This window comes from Peromyscus californicus, unplaced genomic scaffold (assembly GCF_007827085.1).
Source record: "Peromyscus californicus insignis strain IS unplaced genomic scaffold, ASM782708v3 Scaffold_19__1_contigs__length_69161282, whole genome shotgun sequence".
Lineage (NCBI taxonomy): Eukaryota > Metazoa > Chordata > Mammalia > Rodentia > Cricetidae > Peromyscus > Peromyscus californicus.
The window spans coordinates 5221369-5247010 of record NW_026294491.1 but is presented as its reverse complement, the minus strand read 5'-3'; the positions used below and the strand labels follow the sequence as shown (position 1 = coordinate 5247010).

Sequence of the window (25642 nt, the reverse complement as noted above, 5' to 3'; positions counted from 1 at the left end):
GACAAGAATGGATCAGGCGTAGGTGGCTTCGAACACAAGTCTCTGAAAGGGAGAAGATGACGTTCCCTGGTCAGTGTTCCCTCTGTGTATGTTCCTAGGTGTTGAGGGTCTCTTGGTTGGTTCCTCCAGCTGGTGACCTGAGTTCTGGCCCCAGAATGCAACAGGCTCAGAGAGTTTACCCAGTTTCAATGGCTCGCCCAAGGTCACGGCTTTCTAAGAGCTGATATTTGAAGCCAAGCTGGTCAAGATCAAAGCTGTGACCAGAAGCACCCCAACCTGGGGCCCTGGGGGCAGCTTTCCACCTCCTGGGCATGGGGGTGCTCGTGGCACCGACCTTCAGGGAAGGCCTCTCTGTTTGCACACCTGAGCACACTCCGACAGCTGGACCCTTCCCAGCCTGCACCGCCAGGCTCAGAGACCTCCTCGTTTCCAGACAGGAGTAGGAGTACTCTGGCTTGTACGTGACCTTGGGTAGAGGATGGGGTGACTGAAAACCTTATCTCAGGGGGCCTATTAATTTCAGGTTTTTGTTTTAAATATAGGATCTTGCTACACGGCTCGGGCTGCCCTGAACTCAAGGTCCTCCTGGGAGCTGGGATGGAGGATGGGCATGCTGCACCCGCAGGTACTGAGTTCCTGGAGTCCTGCAGAGCTGTGATGTCCTCGTGAGGCAGCTCCTGGGACAGGGCAGAGGGTTGCCCATCAGAGAATACACGCACCCTAGCCAGGGTTGACTCTGGAATCCCCCACGAGCATGGAAGGAAAGTCTAAGGGTTAGGGTCTCAGACTCATGGCCTGACCCTCACACCTGAGTTTGGTCAGGCTCGCAGCGGCGGGTGACACAAATACCTCGGGTCCCTCTGGTGCCTCGCCCTAGCCTTGCCTGGGGGCTCAAGTCACCAGCTCAGACCTCCAGAGCCCCTACATAACAGTCCGATTCGGAGCACTATGCCTATGGCCATATATAATATAAACGCACTTTGGTAGTAACACAGACAGAGCACATGGAGATTAACGTTCAGTCCACCCTTCCAGCTCTTGCGATTACCCCTGGCTAACAGATTAGAAGGCTGAGCCAGGACCAGGATGGTTAGTTGACCTAACTCACCCAGCTGGCAACTTGTCCAGGGTCCTCCACTGCTTTTTTCTTTTTTTCTTTATTTGTGAGTGACGGGTGGGCAAATACTCTACCACTGAGCTACTCAGCCCAGAGTCTACTGTCTTAACTACAATGTGATAACATGACCTACATTCCTGTGTGTGGACACACACACAGACACACACACACACACACAGACACACACACACACACACACACACACACACACACACACACACGGCCCTTACGAGTTCTGCCAGCCATCTTATCAGGACCCTCCCCCAGCACAGCACACAGGCCACATCTGTCCCACTGTTCCCGGCCGGTCGGTCCTACAGTGTGCAGAAGGCGGGTCACATGCAGATAGGGCCCTTTAAAGGCCCACCACCCCAGTTGGCTCTTGCCTTCTGCCATCTGACCTGCCAGCTGCCACCCACACCAGCTGTACCAGACACCATGGAGAAGGTCCTTGTGCTTCTGCTTGTGGCCCTGGTTGCGGTAGCCTATGCAGCTCCCGGACCCCGGGGACTTCTCATTAACCTGGTAAGGAGTCTCTGGGGAGCTCTCAGAGTCTTGCTGTGGGGATTTTGTAAGCATGGCTCCTGACCTCTGGTGCCACCAGCCAGGGTATCTGTCCCTGAGTTCCAGGCTGTATTAGGAGCCTTTCCCCAGGCCATCCCAGGAGAGGTGAAGGGACTGCTCTCAACTCCACCTGACTGGGAGGATGCTCTCTCCAAAGCCAGAGCCCTAAGTCAGGAACCCTGGCTGGGAAGGTCCTCTGACTTCAAAGTTGACAGCTTTCTAAGAAAGCTCATGACAATGATCCTAGTCTCTGCCCTCCAATGACACCTTTCTGTGTGCCAGACACGGTCTAAGTGCCAGAGGAATGTCAGCACAGTTAGCCCTCACCGTGAGGTAGAGAGCCAAGTGAGCACTTCCCCAGGGCTTCATAGGGCGCTCATGATGCCTTCCCACCACACCTCAGTGGGGCAAGCACTGTGTGGCCAGCAGCCCCAGGGGAAGGCTGGGAGGTGGGCTGGTCCAGGAACCTATGTAGATGTCTGTCAGACAAGGGTAACGTCTTTAGTTTATTTGAGACAGGATCTCACTATGTAGCAATGGTTTTCCTGGAACTCGCTCTGTAGACCAGGCTAGCCTTGAACTCACAGAGAGCCACCTACCTCTGCCTCTCCTGTGCTGGGATTAAAAGCTAGTGCCTGCATGCCCAATAAATGTGGAGTATAGAGATGACTTCCGCATTCACAGGCCCCTCAAAGCAGTGGGGGAAGCCAGACGTGGTGATGCTTGCCTGTAATCCCACCACCGGGGTGGCTGAGGCAGAGGGTCACAGGTTGAGGCTAGCCTGGGCTACATAATTCTAGAAATGCCTGGGCCGTGAGATCCTGTCTCAAAAAGAAAGGAAGGAAGGAAGGAAATGTGGGAGACCCTTCTTTGGGAGCACCAAGGCACCAAGGGGGGCAGCCAGTAACAGTAGGACCTATAGACCTGGACTCCTAGCCCAGGACAGCTTCTCTGCCACCTTCTACGTCCCGACAGGAGCAGAGCACAGTGTCCCCCAGACCCCGGGGTAGCCCTTCACACGTGCCTCACCAAGGGAGGTGCAGATGAGAGTTGTGGTAGGGTGGGGTGAGCTCTAGAGGGGGGGCCTGGGGGAAGGATTCGGGCCAACAAGTTGTCCCTGCAGGACGACGGTGAGATCTGCTTGAACAGCATGCAGTGTAACAGCAAGTGCTGCCAGCACGACACCATCCTGGGCATCGCCCGTTGCACACACAAGGCCATGGAGAACAGCGAGTGCTCGCCGAAGGTGTGTGCCCAGGGGGTGTGGGGACACCGAATGTTGAGGAGGGAGGAGGGAGGTTTACAGGGTTAAAGGCTTAGCCCACCCCATCATCCCCCTTGACCACCACAACTGGCCCCGGGTTGTTGGTGGTGGTGTGTGTGTGTGTGTGTGTGTGTGTGTGTGTGTGTGTGTGTGCTCCCATTCCACAGGTGGGTAAATAGAGGCTCATCTGAGCTATCAAGTTAGTAAGAGCGTTGGTGGGGGCCTGATCCCAGCCCCCACTGCTCAGGCAAGTCAGGAACACACTGTGAAGTGCCAGGCAGCCAGTTCACAGCCGGGTAGGGAACAAAAGATAACCAAGATGTTCCATCTGTGACTCCATGCCCCCCTCCCCATCTCTGCAGACCGTGTACGGGGTTTACTACAGGTGTCCCTGTGAGCGGGGCCTGAGCTGTGAGGGGGACAAGACCATCCTCGGCGCCATCACCAACACCAACTACGGCATCTGCCTTGATGTTGGGCGCTCCAAAGAGTGAGCCCATGCAGTAAGGCCACCTCTCCCCTCCTCCTCCTCCATCTGTCCCACCTGAGCCAGCTGTTGGCAATTAAAGCGCACCTGCAACCTTGCCCACCTCTGCCTGTCCTTGCCGTGCACTCAGAAGTTGCCTGAAGCCTTTGTCTACCAGGACCGGGGCCCCCAGGGCAGAAGGGTGTGTGGAGCTCCGGTCAGGGACGGCCTGGTGAATAGGCAGGGCTACACCCAGTCCTTCGAAGCAAGCCCGCTCAGGCCTCCCTCCTCTCCTGAGCCTCTGGAGGCAGGCAGGCAGGTGTAGACAGCACAGGCCCCCAGCGGGGAGTCCCTGGGGCCATGTCAGATCACGACAGTCCCCTGTTGTGGCTCTCCCTCCTTTCAGTGGTGACGGCTAGCTGCCACCTCTCATGTGCTGATGGGTCAGGCCACTAACAACTGCAGTGGGCTTAGAACTCCCCTCGGTGACCCTGGGAGGAAGAACTTACCGTCTCTGTAAAGACACTGAATTCAGAGAGCTGAAGGAGCGTGCCGGGCATCAAACAAGCCCGCCCCCACCTTGTAGGATTCCCGGTCCTTTCTCAACATCCACACTAAGAGAAATGAGTGGGAAGCATAAGGAATTAAGTTATTCCTTAATGTAGATTTCTGTTCTCTCAGGAGCCATCAAATATTAGGACCAGTGAGGTAACCCAGTGGGTGAAGACACTTGCCCCCAAGCCAACTTGGGGTTGTTCCCAGGGACGCACATGGTAGAAGGCAGAGAACTACAGGCTGTCCTCTGACTTCCACTCATGTGACACTGTGCATGAGGGGACACACACACACACACACACACACACACACACACACACACACACACAGATAAATGAATAAATAAATGTAATTTTAAAACCCATGAGTTACTTAGCACACAGTAAGGCCCAGGGAGAGGCTACTGACCCTGGGTTGGGATGCTGGGGGGGTGGGGGAGCGTGGAATTCACACACACCGTGGGGGGTCAAAACTCAGGCGCCTCCCCCAGTCCCACAAAGCCTCTAGAACCCATGACTTCTGCCTTCAGACCACATTCAGCTGCAAAGCCCCAAGTCATATGGCTTCACGAAATGGGGCGTCTACACCTCACCACCCCACAAGTGGAGAGACAGGAAGGCCTGGCACGTGTCTGCTGGGTTAGCAGTCGCTCCTGGCATCACACCCTTTCACCATATTCTGAAGCAGGGCAGTAGGGGGATGGGGAGAGACGTCTCTCCTTGCTACCTTCCCATTGTCTTTGCTAAGACCCTCTAGGTCAACAATTCTCAACCTGTAGGTTGTGGCACCTTTGGGGGCCGAACAACCATTTCACAGGGTTGAATAGAAGATACCTTGCATATCAGATATTTACATTACGACTCATAACAGTAGTAAAAGTACAGTTATGGAGTAGCAGTGAAAATAATTTTATGGTTGGGGGTCACCACAGCATGAGGAATTGTACTAAAAGGTGACAGCATTAGGGAGGTTGAGACCCACTGCTCTAGGCAGATTCTTCTTCATATCGCAATGACCACAATTGGGTCAGACCAACTCTAGCTGCAAGGGAGGCTAGATGACTGTGACTGACAGTTTGTGATCCCTCTCCCAGAGCTGGGCTTTCTGATGCTCAAGTAACCCTGGGGTTCCCCTATCAGGAAAGGAAGGCAAAGCCCCCACACGAAGAGCTTTCAGGGCCTCTTCTGTGAAGGCAGGTCAAGGGCAGGGGCAGGTGCCACACTTAGCCTCGAAAGGGAGCCACAGTCGTGCTTTTACATGTATCTAGACTGACCACTGTGCCCGAAGTGTTTTGGGCTCTTTAGGATGTGAGCAAAATACCCTTGGTGTCCAGAAGTGCACAGGGAGCCGGGCTTCGTGGAATCAGAGGGGTGACTGGTCACTGTGGCTGTTAAGCAATTCTTTCTCCAACCAAGGCTGGAGGCCAGCAGTCACCTGTTCTGAAATCCACACAAACGGCTGGGCTGGCAAGAGGGCTCAGCAGGTGCTTGCTGTGAAGCCTGAGGACCTGAGTTTGATCCCCAGGACCCACATGCGGAAGGAGAGAAGTCCTTCAAGTTGCCCTCTGACCCCCACACTTATGTATGGCCCTTCTTCCACCACATTATAAATGAGTGCTCACATGGTATGACACGCTTTTAATCCCAGCACTTGGGAGGCAGAGGCAGGAGGCTCTCTCTGAGTTCAAGGCCAGCCTAATCTACATAGTGAGTTCCAGGCCAGCCAGAGCTACACAGTGAGACCCTATCTCAAAAATAAAATAAACAAAATGGTTTTATTTAAAGGTACTTCATGAGATATGCCCCTGTCACTCTGTCCAACCTAACATTCTGGTCCCAGGAGTAGCCTGTTCTGTGGTAGAAACTTACTACAGAACACAGGATGTCTGCAGCCATGTACCCATAAAAAGAAAATCCCTGGGTTGGGCCCTGTGGACCCACACTGTCTGGTATGGAGCCAAGCGCTGGCCGCATGGGACCTCTGAGAACTGAACAGAAAGGGATAAAATACAAAGTAAATATTGAAGATGTATTACTAAAAAGAATGTAGGGCTGGTGAGATGGCTCAGTGGGTAAAGGGGCGTGTTGCCAAGAGAGATGACTTGAGTTCAAACCCTGGGCCCCCATGTTGGAAGGCAGGAACTGACTCCTGGAAGTTGTTCTCCGAGACACACACACACACACACACACACACACACACACACACACACACACACACAGGCTGCCTCCTGGGGTCACACTTATGGTTGACTCTCCTATATTCTGAATTAAAATCTGTCATCTTTCTTATTCCTTTGTTTTTGTTTGTATGCAGTGTTGACGATCACCAGGGTCTTGTCACTTTGCAGTTCAGGCTGCCCCCAAACTCCAGATCCTCCTGCCTCAGCTCCTGAGGGCTGGGATTATAGGATATGCCACCATACCTGACTCCATCAGAGTTCGGATCAGCATGTCCCCAATGACCAATGACATCGGGTAATTTTTTTTTTTAAAGATTTATTTATTTATTATGTATACAGCATGTATGTCTGCAGGCCAGAAGAGGGCACCAGATCTCATTACGGATGGTTGTGAGCCACCATGTGGTTGCTGGGAATTGAACTCAGGACCTCTGGAAGAGCAGTCAGTGCTCTTAACCTCTGAGCCATCTCTCCAGCCCGACATCGGGTAATTTTTATATGACATCTTTGGAGAAATGTAATTTTGGTCTGTAAGGTACCATATGCTGGTAAATTGTCACATGCTGTGTGTGTCACTGAGAAGCTCAGAAGTGACATCTCCCCTCCATATACTCTTCAGACCCAAGCATGTTTGTGTGAAGTACCCTCCAAGACCCCCGTCCTGGGTCAGGCTGGCCCACTGGCTCTGTGACAGGAAGACAGAAAAATAGCAAGTGACCTAAGGTATTAAAAACATTTTGCCTGGGGCTGGAGACATGGCTCAGTGGTTAAGTCTGATTGCTGCTCTTCCAGAAGACCTGGGTTCAGGTCTCAGGACACACATGATGGTCATAACCATTTGTAATTTCAGCTCTAGGGGATCCTAACATAATTCCATTGATATCTGCTGTGTGCCAGGCTCTGAGAATACAGCAGGAAGAAAAGCCACAGTGCCATAGCATACCACTTCCCGAAGCTGGCATCCCGAAGATCAGACAGTGGGGCTTTCTACAGCCAAGGTGGTCCCTCCTCCCACTCCTTACCTCCTCCCCACCTCCTTAAAAGTTAAGGCATTCCTAAAATATATAGGCTGATTTATTTCAACAGTCCCTCTTTCAATTCCAGGTCTCTTCGCAGCTGTTCTTTGCTTTTCAACAACCAAATTCAAAATCAACACAATAACAAACATGATCCAGACTCCCTGTGTATTTCCCTTCTTAAGTGGCTTTTTGCTTTTATATTACTTTTACTCTCTCTTTAAAGACTTTATTATTATTATTATTATTTTGACTTTTTGAGACAGGGTTTCTCTGTGTAGTTTTGGTGCCTATATTGGAACTCACTCTATAGACCAGGCTGGCCTCGAACTCACAGAGATCTGCCTGCCTCTGCCTCCCTAGTGCTGGGATTAAAGACGTGTGCCATATTCTTTTCTTTCTAGGATCATACCCTTTTCCTTTTTCTTAAGCCTATGCACATTGTTAAGCACATTGTAACCTGTTTAGGGGCTTTCTCAGCTGACTCTACACTCTTCTCCAGCCGTGGAAACCAAGCATTAAACTCTCAGCCAGTCAGAGGTTTGTCTGACCAGAAACTGCATTTAACCTTCCTAGAGCTCTAGAATGCCGATGCTTGATCGGCCGCAGACATTTTTACTTAGTTGTTTGTTTCTATTTAATGGAGTGGCTGCTCAAGGGCTTGCCAGCGGGCAGAAACTTCAAAGAAGCCGTATCCTCTTTTTTTTTTTTTTTCTTTAAACTTTATCAGGCACTATGGAAATTCGAGTCCCATGTTGGAGGACCCCAGCTATGGAGGATCCCAGCTAAGGGGGACCCCAGCTATGGAGGACCTCAGCTATAGTGGACCCCAGCTGAGGAGGACCCCAGCTATGAAGGACCATCCTCTGGTTTCCTCTGCTCACCGATAACACACCTCTCTGATCTTTATCTTTTCTTGCCTTTTGAATCTGTCTCCCCATAGATTCCAGCTCCAAGAGGGCAGCGGTCTTTAGCTCTTCTGTTCACTTGCTTCCTCTTACTTTCCTGGCCCCAGCTCCCCCTCCACTGTGGCTTCCTTCTCTGCCTGTGCCTTGACTTTGCAGCCAACATTCCCTCCACCTGGAACCCGGGTCCCCAGGTTCACTGCTGGCCTTGATCAACTTCGACTGTGGATTATACTGGCACTCTGCTGGTGAGGTCTACTGTCTCATCCCCAGTTCTGGACACCAAGAAAAGTAATTTGTATCTAGTATGTGCTCAATAAAGTGTGTGGAGCCTCATGAGCTCAGGGCAGGATATTTTATGGTGATATTTTATTTGTATTAAAATGTTATTTGTATGTTAATAAATAAAGTTGCCCGGAGGTCAGAGCTATTAGCAAGCCATAGGAAAGCAGGGCAGTGGTGGCGTACGCTTGTAATCCCAGCACTTGGTAGGCAGAGCTGGGTAAATCTCTGTGTGTTCAGGGATATAGCCATTATTGGATACACATGCCTTTAATCTCAATACCAATCATGGAAAACCTGGAGGTCTATACAGACAGGCCGTGAGGAGGCGGTCATGTGGTTGGGTTTACAACCAATGAGAAGGCAGAACCGAAAGTCTATATAAAGACTTTAACACAGGGGTAGCTCTGGTTCGGAGAGGTAGGACCACTGCAAGAGGAAGGGTAAGGTTTTAGCTCTTAGCTCTGACCTCTTGGGTTTCTTCTTTGCATTGGTTCTGTGTTTCTTATTTAATAAGAAGGTTGGTTACATCTACGCTGCAAAGTCCAGTTCTCTGTGACAGCCATAGCCCAAGCCCCAGGACCAGAGACTTTGTTTGTCTAAGATGTCCTGGATCCAGCGTTCTCTGCCAGCCCCAGAGGCTGCCTGCCCTCCCAGACAGTACAGCCTTAGGACAGCGGCAGCCGGAAGAGGGTTGCACCCTCCCGCTGGGCAGGTACACTCTCAATGAGCTGTTGCTGTTGTGTTGCATGGTGGTCCAGGGGGATGGGCTCATCTAGGGTGCAGCTAAAGGTCTGGCCCCCTATCACGTCATGACCATGTGACCAAAGGCCGGGAGGAGAGGTCATGAACAGCGGACACTGGGTCCTGGGCTAATGGAAGAGACAGACCGGAGGAACAAGCAATGGGCGCCCGCGGTTTTCAGGAGTTCAACTGCGCTGGGTTGAAGTTCATGCAAAAGGGCCGTAGCAGCGGGTCATGTGACTATCACCTGATTTTTCCAGCCTCTCCTCCCATCCGAAGGTATCCAGTTCTGCCCTAACTGCTCGTGGCCTGGAGGGGGAGTTCTCAGGGAGCGGCTGGAGTAGATTAGGGGAAGGGGCTCCATCTTCGCAGCCACGGGGAAGCCAGAGTAGGTGTTGGGGGCAGACTTCCAGAGCGGCTACTTTGGGGTCATCCACCCTGTCAGAAGCCCCTCACCCCTGCCGTGTAAGTAAGCACAATAAACTCAAAGTTCCCAGGGGGAGCTTTGACAGAACCTTAAGAAGAGGGAGGGGATGGATGTTTCATTCCTTCCCATCTCGTCCCAGGGAGAGAATTCTTAAATCTTTTTTTGGGGTGGTAGTGGGTGAACAGGGTTTCTCTGTGTAGCTTTGGAGCCTTTCCTGGAACTCACGCTCTAGCCTAGGCTGGCCTCGAACTCACAGAGATCCGCCTGCCGCTGCCTCCCGAGTGCTGGGATTAAAGGCGTGTGCCGCCACTGCCCCGGGAGAATTTCATGTTACAGTGTAGAAAGTCGTGTCTTGAGAACAGTGGGCGCCCCCCCCCCCCCCCGAGTGGCACGCACTCGTTTACTCATTTCGCTGTCAGAGGAAGCCTCAGACCCCAGTAGGATCTACTTTAAACCCCAGCTCAATTCCACTGGCTGTGTGAGGCAGGAGGATCAGAAGTTCAAGTGAGCCCCGCCTCCTGAGATTACAGGCGTGCACCACCATTCCCAGAAAAGGTAGGTGGTTTGTTTGTTTGTTTGTTTGTTTGTTTTCACACAGTGTCTGCTGAGTCCAAGGCTGTCCTCTGTGTAGTAAATTGAAAATCCAGATCTCTCATAGTTCCCAGGCCCCAGCAAGGGGAGAGATTGGACAATCAACTGCTTTCTAGGTGCCCACAGACGGGGGGTAAGACAGCGCCCCCACCCCCTTACTAGAGGCTGATGGTGCTATGTCCAGAAGCTATGGAAGATTTAGAGGTCGCAGAATGGAGCATTTGGTGGGAGACAGGACACCAAGTGGCGGCTGAGAGGGCCAGGGTGAGCATCCCTCAGAACCACCTGCAATTTGTGTGGCTTTGTGAACTTCTGGTCAGCACCTAGGGAAGACTGTGCTTTACTTCCCTCCTACATGTGGGGTCGGTGGGACAGGGGAAGTTTGAAGGCCACTGGACAAACAGGGATGGATTTCCTTTGTGTCACAGCTACTGTTTGCTTTCTGCTTTCCCCCAAAATGATACATTGCTTCCCTCCCTCTGCCAGGTAGAAACATTTGTGGCACTCTCTCTGTGGTCTTGGACAAGGGGGGACAGTGGAAGAAAAGCTAAATGAGTAATGATGTCATCTTAAGAAAGAGGCTTCTCTAGCCTAGGCTGGAACTTAAAGCAATCCTCCTGCCTCAGCCTCCCGAGTGCTAGAATTACAGTCACACGCCACGGCATCTGGCTTGCTGCACAGCTCCAGGTGTTAGCACTTGGATCTCCCTGTGCAAAGAAGCCTCCACATCTGTGGCTGATGACCACAGAGCAGCAAGCCGACCAGTGAGCGATCGGTACAGCCAGAAAGGGAGATTCTGGAGCAGGAGAGGGTTCACTGGGTGAAGGTGCTTGCTGCCAACCCGAGTTCGATTCTTCAGGACCCGCATTGGCAGGGAAACAAGAACTGACCCCTGCAGGCTTGACCTCCACACGTGTGCACACACACGCATAATGCACACACAGGTTAATGCGTTGATTAGAAGAAAGAAATGGGTGTCTGCAAAGTTTTTGAGCCCGAGACAGAACACAGCTTTACTCAGTTGCAAGTCACAAGAGTGGTTAAGGATCTGAGCGTGGTGGCCCACGCCTTTAAAGCCGGTACTCAGGAGGTAGAGGCTGGTGGATCTCTGTGAGTTCAAGGGCAGCCTGGTCTACAGAGCCAATAACTAGGATGACCTAGTGAGATCCTGTCTCAAAAAAAAAAAAAAAAGAAAAAGAAAAATTTGGCCTATTTAACTTAAATCGACTATCTGGCTAAAGGTGTGGCATGTTCCAGACTGCTCCCACTTCCTTCTGTGGTCAAGTCCAGTAGAAAGGAAGAGGTTTCATCTTAGTAATTCTTCTTTTTTTTTTTTTGTTTTGTTTTGTTTTGTTTTGTTTTGTTTTTTCGAGACAGGGTTTCTCTGTGTAGCTTTGCGCCTTTCCTGGAACTCACTTGGTAGCCCAGGCTGGCCTCGAACTCACAGAGATCCGCCTGGCTCTGCCTCCCGAGTGCTGGGATTAAAGGTGTGCGCCACCACCGCCCGGCTAATTCTTCATTTTTTAAAATTCCTTTTATGTGTTTATCAGGGCGGGCTCCAGAGCACACAAGGTGCCGTGAGAGAACAGCTTGGGGGGTTGGTTCTCCCCCCCTTGCAGGGTCTAGGGACTGAGCTAGGGTCCCCCGGCTTGCATGGCAAAGGCCTTTTCCCACTGGGCCATCTTGCTGGCCCTGGGTAATTATTATTTTGTGTGTGTGTGTTTCCTGGTTTTGAGTCAGGGTTTCACTACCTAGTCCTGGCTGGCCTCTGCCTGCCTCTGTCTCCATGGTTGCTGAGATTACAGCATGACCCGTCACACCCAGCTTCATCCTCCTAATGTGGCCGGGGTATTAGCCAGAGGCCTGACTCTGAGCTCCCAACACGACAGATCCGGCCACTCTCCTCAAAGAGAACTCAAGAGTAATGCAATGGGCAGGAAGAATGTGTTTGTATGTGTGCATGCATAGAGGCCCGAGGCCACATCAGGTGTTACCCTCTGCCATACATGCAGGTGAAACATTCGTACACATAACATAAAAATAAATCTTTTCAAAAGTTCTTTTAAGCCGGGCGGTGGTGGCGCACGCCTTTAATCCCAGCACTCGGGAGGCAGAGCCAGGCGGATCTCTGTGAGTTCGAGGCCAGCCTGGGCTACCAAGTGAGTTCCAGGGAAGGCACAAAGCTACACAGAGAAACCCTGTCTCGAAAAAACAAAACAAAACAAAAAAAAAAAAAAAAAAAAAAAAAAAAGTTCTTTTAAAATGGGCTGGGGAGAAGACTCATCAGTTGAGAGCTCACACTGTTCTTGCAGACAACCTAAGTTCAATTCCCAGCACCCATATCAGGTGCCTCTCAACTGCCTACACCTCCAGCTCCAGGGAAATCCACCTCTGGCCTCCACCAGACAGAAGAAAAGGTCCAGCAGCCTGGAAACATGGTGCTCAGCAAAATTCACCGTTATGTGGTGACACCTGGAACTCCTGTCATTGCTAGGCAACTGGGAAAGAATTCAGCTTGAGAGCCAGGACTGGCTGGAGTCTGGGCTGGGACCTGCTTTGGCTCTGGATTTCATATCTAACCATGAACAAATTTCCCACAACACATAAACCAGTTCAGGTGGGTTTTTCAGGTGTTCTTGAAGTAGAAAAGTCTAGGGTGACACCTGAGGCTGGGACCTGTTGTTCTGAGCTCAGTATCTCTGTCTATACAGTGGAGTAATCAAGGCACCAGCTCCTTTACCACTCCACTGGTCACATTCCTGCATCTTTAAAAAAAGATGTATTGTGTGTGAACACCCACCATATATGTGTGTGTGTGTGTGTGTGTGTGTGTGTGTGTATATGTATATACACCATCTGTATGCAGTACCTGAAGGTGCCAGAAGAGGGCAGTAGATTCACTGGAGTTGGAGCAACTGGTACTTGTGAACCACCCGGTGTTGGGAACTGAACTCTGGGCCTCTGGATGAGCAGGAGCACTGTTAACTGTCGAGCAGTCTCTCATTCTTGCATTAAAATGTTTTAAAATTTATTTTGTGTGTGACACACACGTGCTATGCTGCACATGTAGATGTCAGAGGACAACTTGCAGGATTCCATTCTCTCCTGCCATGTGAGACCTGGGGACTGACCTCGGTCATCAGGCTTGGCAGCAAGTGCCTCCACCTGCTGAACCATTTCTTGGCCCACATTCTTGCATCTGTACATCCCCACACATTTGAACAAACATACTCCCAGTGACCCTCACCTTTCTCTTCCCCCCACAAAATATTCCCCCACTCTGTCCCTCCCCACCACACACCCCCAGCCTCATCTCTCAGCCCTGCCCCCTCCCGTGAAACTCTGCACTACTCCATCCCTCCCAGCCCCACCAAGGTGTGAGGCAAAAACAAAGCCCCGGAGAAGCACTCGGTGCCTCAGTCTCCCCTTTTGGCTTTCCCACAAAGGGCAGACAGAGACCAGAGCCAGGAAGTGACTTTAATGTTCAGGAACTGATGGGGGCAAGCGTGCTGGGGGTGGGGTGGGGACACCTGGGGAAGGGGACCCCTGGGGAGGGTGCAGCAGCAGTGACCACGAGCAGCCTGTGTCGTCCTCTAAATCATTTGGCACCGGCGGGGGCACATGGGGTCCTGGGAGTGACAGCTCAAGCCAATTCGGCAGGGACATATGATGTTCAGGGTCCCCTTGGTCTGTGGGAGAGGAAGGGTGTGAAGGGAAGGGGTTACACTTCCAGGAGATGCCCAACCCGAGGTTCCACGTCATATGACTGAGCACAGCCTGGGCTCCTTGGTCTCCTCCTCTGTCCAGGGGGGACAACACCAGCTGTCCTGGTTGCTCTTTTTAGATTGATTTATTTTCCTTTATGTGTTTACATGCCTGTTAGATCGCCTGGAACCGGGGTTACAGGTGGTTGGGAGCCACCATGTGAGTGCTGGGAATGGAACCCTGGCCTCCGTCAGAACAGGTGCTCTACACTGAAGAGCCATCTCTCCAGGCCCCACTCCCCCACCCCTGGTCCCCGGGTTTCCTGTTAGCATAACCTACAGTCACCTGGGAAGAGGGGGACCTCAGTTAAGGAATTGCCTCTCTCAGATTGGCCTTGATGTGGGAGGGCCAGCCAGCCCACTGTGGGCAGCACCATCCCTAGGTAGGTGAACCTGGTCCAAAAAGCTAATCATGAGCCTGGGAGTGAGCCACTAAATAGCTTTTCCCCATGGTCCTACCTGGCATCCCTCGGTGATGGACTGTGTGACCTGGAAGTGTAAGCCGTAACAGACCCTTTCTTCCCTGGTTTGGTTTTACCACCGCAACAGAAATCCAACCAAAACAGTAACCTTTTTCATCTCCATATTATGGTGAGTGAGATAGGACATACCAAGTGGTCTCTGATAAAGAGGTTCTCCAGGCCACAGTGGGGGCCGTGGCTGGTTCCTTTAGGCACTGGTGGACCAGGCAGGGATATGGAGGCTGGGTCCATCCTCCCTAGTAGAGTTTGGGCCCAGGGCCAAGGAGTAGGAACAAGACATCCTGTACCTTTGTGTCTTCCAGTTGAATGAGCCCTGTGAACGTCCCCAGCCCCTTCATGAGGCAGACACATTAGTCCCACTTCAGGTCAGAGAGGTCCAGCGCAGGAAGTGAGGAAACCAGGATGTAAGCCTGGATCCCACCAGAAAGCTGAGGTCCCAGCTAGCCGTGAGGCCTTCACAAGTAACCAGGTCATGGTGGCAGGGAGATGGGGACTAGGCCAGGGCAGGTGTCTTCTCCTATCCCTCTTACATCAGGGGTGTTAGGAAAAAGGTTCTCATTCAGCAAACATTTGTTGAGCATCTACTATGTGCAGTCACTAAGCGGGGCGGTGAGGCAGCCACAGGGAAATGTGCCTCAGGGGCCACCGCTGTGAGCTTCGCAGCTGAGCAAGGCCGTCCAGGACGTGGGAATGCTGCTTAGGAAGGAGACTGCCTGAGGGGTGGTCGTTGGTGGGGGGGAAGGGCATCCCAGGAGGTGGGAGCTGAGGCACATGTTTTGTTGTTTTTTGTTTTTGTTTTTTCCAGAGCTGAGGACCGAACCCAGGGCCTTGAGCTTGCTAGGCAAGTGCTCTACCACTGAGCTAAATCCCCAACCCCGAGACATTTGTTTTTCTCTCTCTCTCTTTTTTTTTCATACCGTTTCCCCTCCCGCTCCGCTGCTCGCTGGTCTCTCACCTGGGGTAAGCACGCCATGCCCATACGAGACTTGGAGGTGCAGAAGGCCCCCCTTCTTTCCAGGTCTATGAGGCAGCAGTCACTCAAGCACTGGGTGTGGTGGACACACTTGTCCCCGTTGGCCTGTGGAGACAGCCCCTGGGTCACCAGCTCTTGTCTACAGAGGGATGGAGGGGGTCCTAGCACTGTCCAAGAAGCCAGGGTCCAAGAAGAGCAGGCATGAGACTGTCACCGTGGACCTCTCCCGATGCACCCTCTTCCCCAAACGGAACTGGACTGAGCGAAAGAGTCAGGACCTGGGGATCAGCCGGTTCCCTCTGCACCCCATTTCCTGACCCCTCACCTCCACAGCTCCCAAACGATGACACTGGGAAATAGTCCCAGACCACAATTCGAATAGCTAACGGGAATGGAGAGGGGGTAGCAAGATGGCTCAGCCAGCAAAGATGCTTGCTGGGAAGATGGGCGACCTGAGTTCAATCCCCAGACTGAGTAAAGATGGCAGGAGAAAATGGACTCCATTGCAATGTTTCTGATATCATGGCCATGCACTGAGAGGGATGGAGGGAGGCAGGGAAGGAGGGAGGGAAGGGAACGAAGGGACTTTTATAATTAAAAAAATAGAGGGGAGAAAGACTCTGCATCTAGGAGGAGAGGACCCAGAATCAGCAGGTAGGGAGGGCTTGGGATGGAGGGGGAAGGGAGGGGTGTTGAGCCCAGGGCTGAGAGAGCAGATGAGACCTGGACCAGGGGTACTGGTCAGGCCCAGGAAAGGTGAATGGAACTTGACCAGGCCTGTGAAGTGCATCTGGGGTCCCCCCACACCTCCAGCCAGGGCCTGGAGGGATCCCCACTGAAGGGAGGCTGCAAGCTGTCTGCCGCCCTCAGCCCCCACCCTTTCAACACAGAGGAAGTCGGGGGACACTGCTCACCTTTCTACGGTCCAAGTTTTCACTGAGGCTGTGTGGCAGGATCCCAGTGAGCAGTGCCAGCATGGTGGCTAATGCCTGGGTGAAGGCCATGGCCTGGGTGGCCGAAGGTTCCTGAACACTGCTGGGAATAAATCCCTGTGGGGGTGGTGGCCAGCCAGCGTGGGCTCGATGGTCACAGACTGTCCTGCTCAAAGGATGTGGAGTGAGGATCACTGCCTCCCAGCTTAGACCCTGTCGGGCTCTGGAGGGGACGGAGGAAAAAGCTTTGGATCATCAGGTCATCTATGCTGTGGAGCTTTGGGGGCCTTATATGAGCTACTTCCAAACACAGATTTCAAACTGTAAATAAAAACTTATTTTAAAATGTTCCCGAGGGGGCAGGGCTCAGTGGTTAAGAACACTGGCTCAAGCCGGGCGGTGGTGGCGCACGCCTTTAATCCCAGCACTCGGGAGGCAGAGCCAGGCGGATCTCTCTGAGTTCGAGGCCAGCCTGGGCTACCAAGTGAGTTCCAGGAAAAGGCGCAAAGCTACACAGAGAAACCCTGTCTCAAAAAACCAAAAAAAAAAAAAAAAACAAAAACACTGGCTCACAACCATCTGAAACTCCAGTTCTGGGTTGACACAACCTTCTCTGACCTCGATGGCACCAGGCACACGTGTGGTGCACAGACAGACCTGCAGGCAAAACACTCACACACACAGAATTAATCTTTTTACTTTGTTTTTGGGGTTTTTTTGTTTTTGATTTTTTTTAAGATTTATTTATTTATTATGTATACAGTGAGTGTTCTGCCTGCAGGCCAGAAGAGGGCACCAGATCTCATTGTAGATGGTTGTGAGCCACCATGTGGTTGCTGGGAACTGAACTCAGGGCCTCTCGAAGAGCAGCCAGTGCTCTTAACCACCAAGCCATCTCTCCAGCTCTTGTTTTTGATATTTTTTTAAGACAAGTTTCTTTGTGTAACCCTGACTGTCCTGGAACTCACTCTGTAGACCAGGCTGGCCTCGAACTCACAGAAATGTGCCTGCCTCTGTCTCCGGAGGGCTGGGATTAAAGGCATATACCACCATACCCGGCCTTTTTATTTATTTTTTTAATCAATTTGGAAACTGTGTTGGTCCATCCCTGTGGTCCCAGCACTTGGGAGGTAGAGGCAGGCAGATCAGAAGTTCAAAGTCATACTTGGCTACATAGTAAATTTGAAGTCAGCCTGAGCTACATGTTTCTAAAAAACAAAAATCCAGGGGATGGGGATGGCTCACCTAGCATCCACACAGCCTGGGTTTGATCCCTAGCACCACATAAACAGAGAGGTGGCCCAAGCCCGTAATACCAGCATTCCAGAGCCTAAAGTTCAAAGCCAGTCAGTTTGAGGCTAGCCTGGGCTACAAGGGACCCCATCTCAAGAGTATTGAGTTTAAAGGGGGAGGTAGAGCCGCCAGGCTCCCTGAAGAACAGGACCAGAACCCTTGGAAGGAAAGGAGACAGTAGCAAGCTCCTACCCAGAATGCCCAGGGCAGCCAAGGTTGCCTGCAGGGTGTGAGGGGATACTTTGGCTTTAATGGGGACCTGGGGCTTGGCAGATAGAACCAGGGTTTCCACATAGGGACAAATGGAGCGAAGGTGAGAAAGGCCACGTGTGTTTAGGGGGCAGGGGGCAGATCTATGTGGGGTGCAGAGCAGAGAACTCAGGGTGGTTATTTGGGGAAGCTGCGTGGGACACAGAGTCCAGCTGAGGTGGCTTCTCTGGGAAAAATTATTGACTGTGGGGCTAGTCCTGGGGCGAGGGGCTCTAGCCCGTGACCTGGAGTACAGGGCAAGGCTGGTTGTGCTGATCTGTGAGGACACCAGGCATCCTGAGACAGAGGCCCAGCAACCTTGAAGGGCAGCGGGTGCCAACCTCCAGCCATGCCCTCTGCTCCTACACACATCCCTGTGACAGCAGGACTGGGGCATTTCAGTGCCTTCCTGTCTCCTCCCGGACCTGGTGGCCCACATCAGCTCTCAGAGGAAACAACCCAGAGGGAGCTACATGAACTGACACAGTTGCTCTCAAGACCTGGCTGGGCTTTAGCCCTGGTACCGCAGCCTGGAAGACAGAGGTGGACAGTCCTACCTAGTAAGTAGCCAGGGATATTGCCCCATAGCCTGACCCCTAGCGGCAGGGGACTGTTTCTAGAAAGATGGTCCATGGCCAGGCATTACTCAGGAGGGCCAGAGGGGGGCTCTCTTGCAACCTCTGCTCAGAGGAGCTGTCCACACATCCTGTGGATGCCCAGCTCACCCCAGGAGGTGCTGGGAATTTGGTAACTTTAGTTTTGTTCTGAGATAGGATTCCACTTTGTAGCCCCGCCTGGCCTGGAACTCATTATGTGGTCCAGGTTGGCCTCAAATTCATGGCAATCCCCTTGCCTCAGCCTCCCAAGTGTTGTGATTACAGGGATGAGCCATTACACCCAGCTCTCAGGAATTTTTTTTTTTACCTTAATCTGTTTGGTCTTGGAGAAATGCTGGTCATGATCCATCTGCTTGTTCCCACTGCCCCCTTGAGGGACACCCGCTGCTCTACCACAGTGGAGCCCCCTGGTTTATCTGCCCACCTTGCTGTAGACATCTTTCTGTCTCTACCAGAAAGTCTCTGTCTACCAATTGTGTGGTTTTCGTGGGATTCTTTTGTTTGTTTGGTTTGGTTTTTTTTTTGTGGTTTCTCTGTCTAGTTTTGGTGCCTGTCTAGGCCGGCCTAGAACTCAGACAGATCCGCCTGGCTCTGCCTCCTGAGTGCTGGGATTAAAGGCGTGCGCCAACGCCACCCGCCCGGCTGTCTTTAGAGTCTTTAAGAGCAAGTGTGGACTGTGGCTCAGTGGTTGAAGCACACCAGAGTTCAGGTCCCCAGAATCCACATAAATGCCAGGGGGTGTGGTGTTCCTCCTGTAAACCTAGCCCCTAGGGGCAGACGCAGGACCCCCCCCCCCCCAGTAAGCTTGCTAGCAAAACTAGCCTTAGCTGAGTGCTCTGAGTTTGACTGAGAGACCCTGCCTTAGCGAAGAAGGGGGAGAGACAGTGTGGTGGCCAACCCGTCACACCTGGGAGGAAGGCACTTCAAATGAAGACTTGCCTCCCTCAGATTGGCCTGGGGCCATGTCTGTGGAGCATTTTCTTCCATGTCTGTGGAGCATTTTCTTGACTGCTGACTGGCCTAGGAGGTGCCCATCCTAAGCAGGTGTGGCTGGGCTGTATAAAAAGGCTAACTGACCATGAGCCAAAGAACAAGTTAGAAAAAATAATAATCCATTTGCTTCAGTTCCTGCCTTGATTTCCCTAAATGATGGACTGTGGCCTGAAAGTGTAAGCCAAATAGACCCTTTCCTCCCCAAACTGGTTTTGGTCACTGGATTCTTAAAGAAGTAACTCACACCCAACTACGATGGCACTGAGGGAACAAAACAGCAGTGGGTGGCTAAATTCACCCAGAGTCCCCAAAGTTGGTATGCTCCCCCCAACCTCTAAGTGGGCAGCAGACTTGACCTTTGAGAGCCGGGGAGGGGACAGAAGCAGAGCTGACTGCAGAGAAGGCACAGACAAAGCCCACTTCCGTAAAGTTCCACAAATGCCCCTGTCCTCCTCCCTAAGTCTATTCAGTCAGTGCATGTGAGATCAGCAGTGTCCAGCCACATCACCAGAACCACCGGCGGCACCACCGGAACTGCTGGGGACATCACCGGAACTGCCGGGGACCGTGGTCCTCTGAGCATGAGAGGTCGTCCGTCTTCATGAGATCAGGTATGCCTGCTGGTGAGAGCACATCGCCCTCAGGTCTGCTGGCCACTCCCTCAGAGGAGGAGTGGGGAGGGTCACCGGAACCTCGCCTGAGGTCCCAGCCAGCTTCTGCGCCTCTCCGTCATTCCGTATGCAATCCTGTCCTAACTGAATGTGGCCTGGGGTGGGGGGAAGGGTAGAATGTATTGGGGAACAGAACCGAGTGGGGCTACATCTATGTGCCCTGAAGAGGCACTCTCCATGCTGGGTGAAACTTTCCAGTGGGGCTGTCTTGGGGTCCCTCATCATCCTGTTAGCACCCCAGCACCTTCAGACTGTCCATGTGACTTTCTGGGCAGCCCGTGGCCTTTCTCTGTCATCTTGACATTACTACTCCATTTGTGTGTGTGTGAGAGAGAGAGAATGTGTGTGCACACCTGTGGAAGCCAGAGGACCACTTCAGGTGGTCTCCCTCAGGTGCCATCCACTTTTTAAAAAGTTGAAAGAAAACATTTTGAGACAGGGTCTCTTCCTTGCCTGGGACTTGCATAGAAATCTGGCTAGCTAGTGAACATCCCCCCCTACACACCCCGCATCCCCCCCCCCCCCCCCCCGCACAAGCCTCAAGAAAACATAATGTAATTCAGCTACTACTTGGAAAAGTAAAGGACTTCTCCAAAGGTCAAGGCATGGCTTAAGGAATCTTGGTGATATTTTAGCTTTATATATATATATATATATATATATATATATATATATATATATATATATATATATATATATATATATTAGCTGGTTCCTAAAATGATTTTCTTGTGTGCTTCCAAGAACTCCTAACGGTGTATTTATCTAAATACCTATCAAGCATCCAAGGCCATACAAAACAACACCTGTCTCCTAGGTCAGGCGGACAGCTTTATTTCTTGTGCAATTTAGGGTGAGACCCTTCTTTCTTTTCTTTTTTTTTTTTTTTTTTTTTTTTTTGGTTTTTCGAGACAGGGTTTCTCTGTGTAGCTTTGCGCCTTTCCTGGATCTCGCGCTGTAGACCAGGCTGGCCTCAAACTCACAGAGATCCGCCTGCCTCTGCCTCCCGAGTGCTGGGATTAAAGGCGAGCACCACCACCGCCCGGCTGAGACCCTTCTTTCTTATACAGCCTTACTAATAGACCCCTAACCTCTTACCTAACCACTTCTCAGATTGTAGACTGAGCACAGAGACCCCCTTTTTCATATACTAACCGGTCATTAGCACTCAGGTGACCTCCTCTTTTACCACTCCCATTTTGGATTCTAAAAGAAAGCCTGGTGGTCACTGCCTGAGGAAAATTCTTACCTGCCTTTATGACCCCGTAGAATTCAAGCCTGGTGACCTTGCTGGACCAGGGGATTGCTATTGCTTGGGTTTATAACTGGATTCCTGGGAGACTTAGGGACGTGGAGAACTTAGAGACGGAGAGGGAGAAGGATGATTTTGACCAGAGAGAACATGTGGACGGGATGGAAGATGAGGAAGAGTCAGATGGGGAAGTACTAGCTGGGTAAGAACAAGATGAAAAGGACCTAGATGAGGCAGAATTAAAATGAGAGAATTAAGATAGAACTTAGAGGGAGCAGTAGATGAATATAGAGAGAAATCAGGCAGGAAAGGAGCTGTGTATATAGGATGTTATGCCAGAGGAATTAAAGCAGGTGGACTACAGAGTTCGGTGTGCTGAGATTCTATTTCCCTCGCCATTAGTAGTTCTCTCTCCTGAGCCCCTGGGATGTATGATATTAAGGCTGGTCCCTCTAATATTATACAAGGCCCCTGCTGTCTGTGTCCACCCAGCTCTGTGATCACAAGCACACTGCTCTTGTAGAGTATTAGTTTCAGGTGTGATACCTTTGTTTCTGTTGCATTTGCTTAACTCTGTGAAGCTGTGTTACTGTGCCTGTCTAAAACACCTGATGGTCTAATGAAGAACTGAACAGCCAATAGCGAGGCAGGAGAAAGGATAGGCGGGGCTGGCAGGCAGAGAGAATGTATAGAGGGAGAAATCTGGGAGGAAGAAGAGGGCTTGCTAGGAGCCAGAGAAAGAGGAGTCGGGGTCAGCAGCACAGCAAGCCACGGAGTAAGAGTAAGATTTACAGAAGTAAGAGAACAGGAAAAGCCCAGAGGTAAAAGGTAGACAGACAGAATAAGTTAAGGAAAGCTGGCAAGAAAGAAGCCAAACTAAGGCCAGGCATTCATAAGATTGAGCCTCCATGAGTGATTTACTTGGGAGCTGGGTGGCAGGCCCCCCAAAAAACAGCAAAAACAACCAAAAACACACCTCCATGCCTGGGTTTTGTTTTCTCTGTATCTTGTACCCGGTGCCCTTCAGAGGTCAGAAGAGGCTGTTAGCTCCCAGAACTGGGGCCAGATTATGAGCCACCGTGTGGTTGCTGGGAATTGAACTCAGGACCTCTGAAAGAACAGCCAGTGCTCTTAACCTCTGAGCCATCTCTCTAGCCTTGTTTTGTTTTGTTTTTTTTTGTTGTTGCTTTGGTTTTTTTTTATTCCCCACAAGTGAGATTTTATTGGTTGTGGATCAGCACACAGATATTTCAATTCTTAACCCATGTACCAAAACTTGGAGTCATGTGATGTACCAAAACTCTGGAGTCACATGTTGTTCCTTTTTGAACAATTACTCAGTGACGTTCCAGCCTCAGACCTGGCAAGTTTCCCTTAAGGCCTCACATAATAACAGTCAGAGGCTTGGACTCTTCACTTCCACTGACTCACAGTTTTATGCCACATCTGGTACATACTCCGTCTTCCACAGCACATCATCACAAGTTTTGGGGAAAGTAGGCTGCTGTGACCAGAGTCATCACAGTCCTGACAGGACAAGGAGTGAGGAGTGGCTTTACAGGAAACGGTTCTACTAGAAACAGGAGACCTGACAGAAGTTAAAATATTCCAGACATGGGCTGGAGAATGGCTTGGCCATCGAAGGCTAGACTCACAACCAAACTATAGAAGAGTTCAGTTCCCAGCTCCCACAGTCGTCTCTCCAGCAGACACAGATGCACAGCCGACACTCTAATTTGCAGTTTAGTGTGCTGTGATTGCAGGATATAAAACTAGCCACCTTGGGTGGGAGAGATGGTTCAGCGGTTAAGAGCACTGGCTGCTCTTCCGAAGGACCCAGGTTCAATTCCCAGCACCCACACGGCAGCTCACAACTGTCTAACTCCAAGATCTGACACCCTCACACAGACATCCGTGCAAGCAAAACACTAATGCACATAAAATAAAAATAATTAAAACAAAACAAAAAACTAGCCACCTCTATGGAATGTTACTCTGACTCCGGAGACAGTCACAGCCTCCCAGATTCAGTATCCTGCTGTCCTCTGGTTATACCAAACAGTAACCACCGAATGACTTCACATCTTTTGTAGGTTTTTTTTTTTTCTTAAAACAAAAAAAAAAAAACAAAACAAAACAGGGTTTCTCTGTGAAACAATGCTGGCTGTCCTGGATCTCACTCTGTAGACCAGGCTGGCCTCCAACTCAGAGATCTGCCTGTTTCTGCCTCCCAAGTGCTGGGATTAAAGGCATGCACCACCATTGTGTAGTTATTTCACCTCTTAAAAAGTAATTTACACTTTAAAAATAGGATATGGTAGGATTCCCCACCCTCCATTTTACAAATATTTCTAGAGCAACCAAAAAATTCACACTTATAAAACAATTGATAGGCCTGGCGGATCTGATCCCAGTACAGGCAGATCTCTCTGAGTTCAAGGCCAGCCTGGTCTACAGAGCGAGTTCCAGGACAGCCAGGGCTACCAGGAGAAACCATATCAAAAAGAAACAAAACAAAAAATTTTAAAAAATAATTAGTTGACAAAATATCCCTCTGGACTGTACACGGAGAGGCTCGGGGGGGGGGGGGGCTGACAAACGGGACGGTCACACTTGGCTTCTTGTTTCTCTGCTGCAGAGAGGCCTGATGATTCTGATTCTGTCTGGTTTTCTGCAGTCAGATCTGTAGTTCACCGGCAGCAATCTTAGCCTGTCTGCCCCTTGCTTTCTTTCCTCTCGTTTGCACTTCCTGTCTGATGACATATCCTCTCCCGGGGTCTTTGTGTCCACCTTGGCAGGGGCTTGTCCGGTCACAGAGCTGCCTGGTCGCCCCTGGACCGCTGTGACCCTGTGTGGTTTTTAACATTGGTTCTGGGGATTAAACTCAGGTCCTCCGGCTTCAGGTCAACAACCTGGGTTGTCCCGGTCCTCAGCCTTTTAACCACCAATCAGAGCTAAGTGGACACTTCTCTTTGTGTGTTTGTGATACTCAAAATGTAGAGGAAGACCAAATGGCCCTAAGAGTCTGTGTATCGCACCCACGTGAGTCTGAGGGTCACTCCAACACTGCTACCCCTACCCTGATTGTCAATGTTTCTTAGAGATGCTAAAAACCGAAATCCTCCGGAGGGAAACTTACTCTGAAGTAATAAAAATACTTTTCTTTTAAAAATTACAAAAAACAAAAAACAAAAAAAAAAACACCACTTTGCCGGGCGGTGGTGGCACACACTTTTAATCCCAGCACTTGGGAGGCAGGTGGATCTCTGTGAGTTCGAGGCCATCCTGGTCTACAGAGAGAGATCCAGGAAAGGCGCAAAGCTACACAGAGAAACCCTGTCTCGAAAAACAAAAAACAAACAAACAAAAATACATTTATGAAATGTTTGCAGGTGTGTGGAGTGGCACATTCCTGCCGTGGCACACATTCCTGACGTGGCACACATGAGGAGGTCAGAGGACAGCTTGCAGGAGTCAGCGCTCTCCTTTGGCTGTGCGGGTGCCGAGGATTGAACTCAGGTCCTCAAGCTTGGCAGCAAGCACCTTTCCCCACTGAGCCATCTCACAGGCCCCAGACACAGTTTTCTCTGTTTTGTACTTCAGAATACACAGTATTCAGATTAGTCTTGACTTTCAGTGGGGAAGCCGGATGCTATGACCTGAAGACTCTCCAACATCCTACAGAGAGAGGGAGGACCTGCCATCAGCTGGCCACACAGGTGAGCCCTCTTGGGAGGGGACAGCCCTGAGTGAGCCCTCAGCTGACTACAGAGAGCCCTGGCCAAGGCTGGACCAACCACAGCTTGATGGAACCAGACAAGTCAACCAAAACACTTCCAAGTTCCCGAGGTCACAAATAATTGTTGGTTTTTGTTTTTGTGTTTTCAGGCAGTCACCCCAGGGAAGTGGCAATCTGTGTCTTCTCCATGATGACTTCACAGTCCCAACAGGGCCCTAAGTGCTATTTTTCTATTTACTTTATAGACAGGGAGACTGAGGCGCAGACAGGGTCACGCCTCAGCCCAGGTCACACAGCTAACAGACGACAAGATCTAATTCAAACCCAGGGTTGTCATTCTTGCCTAGTCTGTCTGTCATTCTCTTTCCCGTGATGCTGTCCCCAAATATTTTCCTCCTCCACAGTCCCAGTGTGGCCATTGAAATGTGAGCAAACGTGTGCAACCTCATTCTAGTGGAAACTTGAGAGGTGGGTAACACAGTCACGGTCCCTTTCCTTGTTTAATACTCAAGAACACCCCGGGGTCGTCTTCAGCGCCTCGGTGGGAGTCCCTGAGCAAGCTCTGGT

General features: G+C 51.0%; 2 protein-coding genes and 1 long non-coding RNA gene across 4 annotated transcripts in view; 2 read left to right on the top strand and 1 right to left on the bottom strand.

Moving 5' to 3' along the window:
* Nucleotides 1-1212, top strand: part of LOC128114015 (uncharacterized) — a 4997-nt gene extending 3785 nt beyond the window's left edge. The window contains exons 2-3 of the long non-coding RNA XR_008219710.1: nt 1-69; nt 543-1212. The exon at nt 1-69 is cut by the window's left edge and continues 88 nt beyond it. This is a non-coding gene — a long non-coding RNA (uncharacterized LOC128114015). The remainder of the gene's footprint in view (nt 70-542) is intronic.
* Nucleotides 1213-1332: 120 nt separating this feature from the next.
* Nucleotides 1333-3529, top strand: Clps (colipase). Of its 2 annotated transcripts, XM_052743857.1 has the most exons (3): nt 1333-1642; nt 2805-2927; nt 3308-3529. In XM_052743857.1, the coding sequence occupies exons 1-3, from the start codon at nt 1457-1459 to the stop codon at nt 3437-3439; spliced, it is 441 nt and encodes a 146-aa protein (XP_052599817.1). In that variant the 5' UTR covers nt 1333-1456; the 3' UTR covers nt 3440-3529. The 2 variants fall into 2 exon arrangements, with proteins under 2 accessions (XP_052599817.1, XP_052599818.1); XM_052743858.1 differs by lacking the exon at nt 2805-2927.
* Nucleotides 3530-13703: 10174 nt separating this feature from the next.
* On the bottom strand, nt 13704-16333 carry Clpsl2 (colipase like 2). The gene is made up of 3 exons (XM_052743856.1): nt 16244-16333; nt 15312-15434; nt 13704-13799 (listed from the first exon to the last, which is right to left on the bottom strand). Exons 1-3 carry the CDS (start codon nt 16331-16333, stop codon nt 13704-13706), a joined length of 309 nt encoding a protein of 102 aa, XP_052599816.1.
* Nucleotides 16334-25642: the final 9309 nt, after the last annotated feature.